We start from the raw sequence: 9,077 nt of genomic DNA on the forward strand, positions 1-9,077 counted from the left end.
TCCCTTCAAGGTATGAAAAGTCTAAATGTAACCCAACAGGAAATTGTAGCTTTTGAAGGAGAAAGTGTGACTGCTGTGTGCTGCTATAACTATCAAGTAGAAAAGGGAGTAATGTGGTGTAGACTGGGCAGCAGCTGTGTAACTGTTACGTTCTCCTGAAGGGTCTAGGCGGTGAGGGGGAAGTAACAAAAAGTGTCCGGGTCTGAAAAAGGAGTCAAGGAGGCAAAAGGGTTAAATTAAATAGTTTTATTAAAGTAGCTCAACTAAAAGAGACTGACAAGCCGCTATCACCATTTAAGGAAAACAAACAAAACTCAAGCGTTGGTCAATAAAGTAAATCAAAAAGAGAGCAGCTCACTAGCTGCAAACACACTAATGGCACTCTGGCCCAGAGCTCACCTTTCCCTGGGCTTAAATGCTTTTAATTACTGATGTGAGTCAGCTGTGTAAAAGGGAAAGGTGGCACCTCAGGCAGAAGAGATGGTGGGACACGCCCACACAGGCACCTTCAGGAGGAGGCCCTGCTAGGGCCGTAACAGTAACCAATCAAGATGGATCAATAGGTGGAACAGCTGTGAAAATAAATGCGAGTGTCCCTAATCTTTTCACTGTGACCATGAGCGATCTGAGATCAGAGAGCAGCGGCTGGTATTGGTGTGCTATTGGAGACTTACAGATGCCAGTGCACATAATTGTTCATGAAGTTACTTCAACTGGTACGACTGCACTGCGGACCAATACAAGTGAGATACTAACATAACCTTTCTGTTTTCATAAGTTAGCGAATAATCATAAAAAATGGCACCACAAAGGTTTAACAAATGACAGAAATTAAGCTTCAGGCAGTGGTGGGGCACTTGAGCAATGCAACTTGGTCTTATGATGTGAAAAGAATGGCTGTAAACAGCGCCCCCAGAGGTCAAAATCTTTTTACCACACTGCTGATTTTATTCGGCTGTGATGATCACTTTCAAAATTCAAAAAATACAAGTGACTGATTTTCATCTGCCTTCGCATAAGCCCCTTAAAAAAATAACCTGTGAATAATTTGGTAAGTTTGAAATAAAAATGTTTAAAATTATCCGACAGGTATAAATGGGTTTATCCATTTATCAAAGAATTTATCCATTCTTTGATTCAAGGAATGCATAAATGGATTTGCATCTCGGACAGATTGGTGGCACTACAGTGCTGTTACTAGGGCATTGACAACAATTGTGATAATTTTGAAAATACTTTATTGTTTTAGATGCATAGTCTCCAGCTGGCCTCCAAATAATATATAATATCCTTGCATAATAGTTTAAGTTAAGATTTTATATTACAGAAGATATCATCTAATATTTGCCAATAATATACACAATACTAATTATCATGAGTTCTGTTTTTGTTTTTGGGTGCTTTTTTTTTTTTTTTTTTACATTAATAGAATTCACAAGGACATTTTCAACCACTCGCCAGCATTCCTCCTCCCTTACAAACATTGAACCAAATACAGCCCAGCCAACAACTTCAATCATACAAATCATCCTCTTGTATCCATCCAAGAGGATGGATACAAGAGGTCTATCAAGACCTCTTGTATCAACTATCAACAAGAGGTCTATCACTTTTAACAATTTGCATATTCCCAGTATTAGACAAAACAGAACAAAACTAAACTAAAACTAAAGATCAAATTTGCTCATGGAAAAGTATTCATATTGTTCAATTTTAGAATTGGTTTCTGTTTGAAAAAAGCATGTCAGTTTTATCCTCATCTGCCTTTATCTTCCAATTCCACTAAGATGACGATTCTCACCTCTGTCCTCATCCTACAGCTACTGATAGTTCCTGTAACATTATTCATACGGAGGTTGAAAATGTGTAGTGAGTGAGTCTTCTAATTAAATTCTGGGATAAAATACTGTATTTGTATTTTGACAGTCTTGTTATATGTTCAGAGAACACCAGATCTGAGGGGTGTGATGCCACTGTTGTAAGTTACAGCAGTTTATTTCCCATTATTTGGTAATAACTCTACAGTCATTGCTATCGCTGGTGTAGAGTTAGCGCCATAAGTATTTGGACAATGACTTCATTTTTGTTATTTTACTTCAGTACCCCAATACATAAAAATCAAACGGTCAAGGTGAGATTCATGTTTAGTTTCAGCTGTAATTTAAAGGGTTTAACAAAAACGTTTGCATTAAGTGTTTAGGAGTTATGGCTGTTATATACATAGCCCCCCATTTTCACAGGCTCAAACTAATTCAAACTAACATAATTTTGGATTTCAGGACTGTTTTTCTTACTTGGATGAAAAACCTTTGCGGTCAAGGACTGCCTGAATTCTAGAGCCCATAGGCTTCACCAAAAGTTATATTTCCTCCTATTGTGGCACACCCAAAATGTGTGTCCACTTTTGTGTTAATCATTTAATTTAATTTGTATATTTGTTATTTTCTGTGACTATGAAGACTCAAAATGATTTTGGAAGCATGACTAATTTCTGCAGTTATTATTTTATCACATGGACTGTACAGAAGGACAGAAAAATGGAGCAACACCTCAGGTGGAAGTATTATTTCAAGGCAGGTGCGCCCCAGTTGCTTTAGGGGGATGGACTTCCGCCCATTATTCAGATTCAATCTGGAAGGCAAACCGAGGTCACTGTGTTTTCATTGCTCCTGAACTTCACCTGTATCTGCAGGTTAGTACTTGGTATAAAAAAAAAATCCTACCACTCTCTGTTACGTAGCAAGGTTTCATCTCCATGCTAAGTTGTAAAGGAGTATGACTGTATTTGTGACAGTTACGAGCATGCCCGCGTGGACCTCCATCAGTCTGAGACAGCGGGGTCAGGCTGTGCAGGCCGCTACCAGAAACGTCACGGTAATGTTTTGGTATTGTGGGTCGTTTACGCCCAGAGCATTGTCTTGCAGGGAGGTCATGCGAATAGATTTGTTTTCTTTTCATTATGAAGGTTGGCACTCCCGCACACTTTACTTTTTTATATAAAGTTTTTGATACAAACATGTTTTATTGCTTAAGTATAATTGAGGGTTTTGCAAAAGTATGAAGCTGTTTAATATGTGACTGTTAATGAGATGTGAAATAGATGGAAGTTGCACACGGTATACATAAGTAAGTTTCATGTTCAGTGTGCTGTGAAAGATGTGTATTTATTTTTGCTCAATTTCAGTATTCAGAACAGGTACAGTTGTCCACTTTAATTTCATCCAGATAAGAGTGTGGTTTGCCTTAAATACAGTTGAATATTGCTGTAAATTCACTGTAAACTTACAGTGGCATTTAATCGCTTAAGCAAGCAGGGATTTCATCTTTGTTATTTGCTATGGAAAACATCTGCTCATGTTCCAGTAAATGCCTGCAAACTCATTGAGTAACTCTTCATCCTGCAACAAGATAACTTACTGCTAAGGCAACACAAAACTTTCTCAAACCCCAAAAGGTTAGTCACCTGATAGATAGACATCAAAAAGGTGGTGAGCATCTATGACAGCTGGCACTGCATGCAAGGGATATGCAACAAAGTATTAAACATGACTGCATTCATGTACCTACCATTACTTTGTCCCAAGCACTGTTGTGCCCTAAAATGAGGTGGCAAGTGTTGTAATTGATATATGGTGGAACTGAAATGTATGTTAATGATTATGAATTAAAGTTCAGAATGTGCACTTTAATTACATCTGCACTGTTTGATTTAAATTTTGACACTGAGAACCACATTGTGGCTTTACCAGACACTGAGTCAAAGTAACAGGAAAAGTTGTCAGAAACCACAGAAATGTCACTCACGTTACCAAAGAACTGACACCCGACCATAGAAGATGATCTTGCACAATGTAGAACAGTATTTAATTTGCATGATGAAACCCTTTCACTTTCCTGTTTTGACTACATTTTTATATTTTAGTTTTCTCTGTTCTATTTTCTTTTTCAATTTTGTATATGTTGCTAAGAATGATGGGTTTTGAAAAGCCACCAGCTTGACAGATGTTGGATGTATTACTATTTACTTCATACACTGTTTATTTAGTGAGCCAACTTATGTAGAATTACTGATTTACATAAGAGGAAGAATAACAGAAACTGCAGTGACAGCTGCATATAAGGATGAAAAAAAGGAAGTGGAGCTCACACTGTTTTTTTTGTTCATTTATTGATATGGCTCTCTATGCCAGGATTATTTATATCTTGACTGGACTAACAGGTATGAGGGGGAGGCTTTTAACTCTCTCAGGCTCAAATTAAGTTTTAGTTACATCTGATATTTGGGGAAAATTATCAAAAAAAAAACCTCATAAAATATGTATGTGGGGTAATCAGGTTGTTAGTTTATACCCTGTTGCAATCGGCAACGCCTGCCTTGAGAGGGTTAAAGTCCTTTAGCTTGTTTATTAATTTTTATGCTGATTATAAAATTTCCAATAACAAAAATATATTTGTAATAGTCTTGTAATTGTTTTTATTTTATTGAGTTTTTTGAAGACATTATTTAATAAGGAAAAATTAACATTTTTAAAAGCATGTAGCCGATCAATAGAATTATTTCACTAAAGTGCTTTATTTGTTCTGTTCATGTACAAAATATAAGCCAAGAAGAAAAAACTTTTTAAGCAGACGAAATAATATAATACTTTATTTGTTCTCTGCAGGAGTTCACAGCATAACTACAGTCAGTAAAGTCTCAGTGAAAGCTGGACAATCTATCTCCATCCCATGTCTCTATGAGTCCCAATACAAAAACCATGTGAAGTACTTGTGTAAAGGATATTATTGGAACTCCTGCAGCTATGCAGTAAAAACAAACAAAGCAGACCCTTCAGGAAAATATTCAGTCTCTGATGACAAAAACCAGCAAATTTTCACTGTGACTATAAACCAGCTGGCATATGAAAACACTGACTACTGGTGTGTGGTGGAGATTAATAATGGAGCAGATTATGGAAAATATTTTAAACTGTCAGTTACCAGTGGTAAGTGCACATCGTTGTACATATTGTCACAATTTCTAACAAAAAAACCAACAAATACGTTTTTATTTTTACTAAAAAGACTGAATGTGCTCTCATTTGTTGTCAAACGTCAATAAGAAAAGATGTCTTAAGTCTGAATTTCAATGAATTTTGAATGGTTTTTGTAATGTATTGTATTTTTTGTGAACTTTAAGGTACCCCCAGTCTCTATGTGAATCATCAGAGGATTACAGGATACATTGGAGAAAGCATAACTATTAGATGCCACTACAGTTACTCTGGAGAAATGAAGTGGTGCAGGCTAGGCAGGAACTGTGTGACAGGATCATCTGGATCCATAGATGGAACAACAGTGACCACTCATATGAGCAAACCAAATGTTTTCACAGTGACCATGAGTGGACTAAAGTCAGAGGACAGTGGCTGGTATTGGTGTGCTAAAGGGGACATTCAGATACCAGTATATTTATCTGTTACTGAGAAACCAATCACCAGTGAGTACTGCAAGCTATCATAAACTCCACTTATATATCAGTTCCATCCATTTATAAATGTTAGTACTCTAATAGATATTAGGATAATGATTGTTATACTGCTCTAGTAATTATTTATGTATATTTAATTATAGCCACTGCCCCTACTGTTGCTCAAGTTACTGGAAATGGAACAATTCACACATTTGAAGACAAACAAGAAAGGTTTGTTTTTCAGTTTTATGTGCAGTATTTAACGAACTGTTCTTGTAAGGGAAACTGTCAAAAATTCCTTTTTGCATGTCATTGTTCCTTGTTAAGATAAACTAAATTATACATTTTGCAGAGTTCCGTTTGACCTAAAGATCCTCATCATTCCTCTGAGCCTGCTGATCGTGGTTGTAATTGTAGCTTATCTTATCTGGTTTATAATAAGACGAAGTAAGTGTTATTGAAATCCCAGCAATTTGTATTGTTTAGAAACATTTAAAATGAAGTTAAAGTTTTGATTATTGTGCATTGTTACACGGTCAGTAACAGCAGTTATCTTTTACTAGAGCTGAGAAAAGCAGAATCAACTCCCACAGCAAAGGTAAGAAATCCTGTGTGACAGGTCTATATGCAAAGAGTTGGGTGTGACACCAGGCTGACAGCGTTTATTCTTTCTGTAAATTACATTTTACTTATTCTACACAGATTGATGAGGAAGTGACATACGCCAGTGTAAGAAATGTGGGAAGAAAAACAGCTGAGGTAGCCCTAACATACCACAGCTAAACATTTATATTTAAGAATATAAGTAGACATTTTTTTAAAGCATGGTGGAACTGTAAAGTGTTGGCTTTCTATTTTTGTTCATTCCCAGAGGTCATTTACAGAAGGTGATGGGGAAATCACATACAGTTCAGTTGTGACCATAAAGAATCAAAGTATCAAAATGGTAACTATTAAACATGATGGCAACCGCATCCTGTTTCCCACTTCCTGTGTTTCCTTCATTTAAAATCGTTGTTGTCCTGGTATTTTGTGTGTCACTTGGAATTTGGTCACGTTTTGCTTTTTTTCCCCCTAACTGTCATTTTTGTTTCTGTTCTCCAACAGGGTGAAGGGAAAGGCACAGAAGTTACATACAGCACATTAGCTACTCTCCACTGAAATATTTAAATATTATAATTTGGTTACTTTTTTCTAATTTTTAACTGTTGTTTAACAAACTATATTCCTGCATATTTGCAAAGGGAGTCAAAGAAGCGTTGATCTGTTTGCTCTTTTATCAAGATCGTTGACATTATTCTTGTTTTTTATTGTAATAAAGAAGCCATGCAAGCATCAACAATAATGGCTAATCCTGTCTTCTATCATTAGGGTGTGTGAGAACTCTCAGTGTACACCAAAAGTTTTTGTCTTTGTTGAATTAGAGTGGAATGATATACTATTTGGAAAGATTAAGCATGCAGTCTGCCTTTACGTACATTTTTTAAACATAAATATGTGTGTAATGAGTCATTCTAAAGAGCTCACTAAATCGGTACTGCAGTGGTATTGTAATAGGATGCCACCACTGCAACAAGTCACTTTGTTAAATTTCCTAGACATTTCGGAATCAGCTGTAAGTTAGAACAGTTGTGGCCATCTTCCTGATACAATCATGGATATTTGTTGTTTCATCCTGGACACGGTTCTGACACACACTAATCCTCAGCCTCCTTCCTTCCACTTAGCCTACAGTCTCAGGGTGCTATATTTGGGACTAAAACCCTCCATGCATAGGACAGAGTCAGTGGCATCTAACTTCTCCTTTGGCCAGCTTATTATCTCAACAGGGTATTTGATGACTAGCATGGTGTGTTAATAGCCCAGGATCTTGTTCTTCCCATTCAGCAGAGTCCTCAGGACTTGACTTACACTCTGGAGGTATTTGGTGGTTGCGGCTTTCCTAGTAACATCTTCATGGTTCCCATTTGCCTGTGAGATTCCACCGTGCTCATAGGCTACATTCACACTGCAGGTCTTAATGCTCAATTCTGATTTTTTGATCAAATCCGATTTTCTTGTCTGCTTCTTCACACTACAAATAAAATGTGACAGCAAACGCGCTCTAGTGTGAACCCTCAAAGCGGACCGCATGCGCAAAAGAAGACATCACGCACAACGCGCTCTGTTTAGACCCAGACCAAACAGTATTGTTTGACTGATGGCCCTTAATATAAATACTTGTTTCGGACTTAACGTTTTCCAATTTTGCTTTAAGTTATAAAGTTATTTTGTTATTTACATATGGCCTAATAATTATCCTTATTGCTGTTTTAGAGAGGAGCGGTGCTTCAAAGAATAGTTGCAGATTTCTCTCAGAATCTGCAGATTATACAGTACAAATAAAATGTTCACGTTTCTCCAACGTTGTCTTCCCAACAGTTTCACTAACATCTATACTGGATGGCCAGGAAGCGTTCATGATGTCTTCTCGGGCGCTTCTCCGGCGCTGATAATTGGCGTCTGTCTTTTGTCAGTGACGTAAAAGATGGATTTAATGCGACCTGACCATTCAAACAGCAGTCGCTTTCCAAAACATCAGATATGTATCGGATTCAGTACCACATACGAAAGTGACCCAGGTCAGATTTGAAAATATCGGATTTGTGCCGTTCACACTGTCATACCATGATTGGATATGGGTCGCATAGGGTCAAAAAAGTCAGATTTGATGCACTTTCACCTGCAGTGTGAACGTAGCCATAGTTATCCTCAATGTCTGCAGTGTTGCCTTCTGGTAGTGCAGTCCCCTCAGGGCTGGACTGGCGCAAAAAATCAATATGGCTGGTGGGCCATATATCTATATATTATACATATATATATGCATTTCATTTTGTTTGACAGGTTTTAATCAGTTTGGTACAGTTGCTGTTATTTATTTCTTAGTTGCATTGCAGAATGTCAAAATTTAAAGCTACACTTTAGCTGTTAGCAGTGGCTCATGGTTAAAGTAGCCACTTATTTAACCCAAACCCTTGAATCTCTCATATCCTATTTATGTTCCTCCATCTATACTCTTACTCTTTAATTTAACTTCCTTCATCTCTTGCTCACTTCTCTACAGCTGGTGCTAGCAGCAGTAGCCTCCTGTGACTGTGAGGCCTGGTTACGAGTTGTTACTGGTACTACTGTTCACCATGTGGTAACAGCCCCACAGCTAACAAGTCGGTTAATTTTTGTTGTTTTCTCTCAGTTTTCAAGCTCCGCCTTTTCGTCACTTCTTCCACACTAAAGTTTTCCTACAACGTGCATAAGCACACAGTGAAGATAGGGGAGGGGCTGGTCCTTTGTCAGTTCACTTTTGTGAAGTGTTACGTACAAGTACATAGGAGGAAGAGTGATTGCAACTGCAGTGACAGTGGCATACTTAGGGTTGAAAAATAGGAAGTGTTGCACTTGGAGTTTTCAAGTGCAACAGTTCATACGATTTGGTCTGCTCACTTATCAATATGGCTCTCTATCTCAGGATTATTTATATCATCACTGGACTAACGGGTATGTGGCAGGGGCTTTTTAAAATTTGCCTAGGATCTCTGTTGATTTTCAATTTCCAGTAGCATAAATTTGTAATTTGTAATAGCTTACC

At 37.4% G+C, this 9,077-nt stretch overlaps 1 protein-coding gene across 1 annotated transcript; it reads left to right on the forward strand.

Annotated features, from left to right (window-relative positions):
- The first annotated feature begins 4,173 nt into the window (after nt 1–4,173).
- On the forward strand, nt 4,174–6,770 carry LOC134640259 (polymeric immunoglobulin receptor-like). The gene is made up of 9 exons (XM_063491916.1): nt 4,174–4,219; nt 4,665–4,985; nt 5,180–5,479; nt 5,614–5,683; nt 5,805–5,899; nt 6,016–6,050; nt 6,155–6,211; nt 6,324–6,398; nt 6,560–6,770. The coding sequence occupies exons 1-9, from the start codon at nt 4,174–4,176 to the stop codon at nt 6,611–6,613; spliced, it is 1,053 nt and encodes a 350-aa protein (XP_063347986.1). The 3' UTR covers nt 6,614–6,770.
- The last annotated feature ends 2,307 nt before the right edge of the window (nt 6,771–9,077 follow it).

The sequence above is a fragment of the Pelmatolapia mariae genome, linkage group LG13, assembly GCF_036321145.2.
Source record: "Pelmatolapia mariae isolate MD_Pm_ZW linkage group LG13, Pm_UMD_F_2, whole genome shotgun sequence".
Lineage (NCBI taxonomy): Eukaryota > Metazoa > Chordata > Actinopteri > Cichliformes > Cichlidae > Pelmatolapia > Pelmatolapia mariae.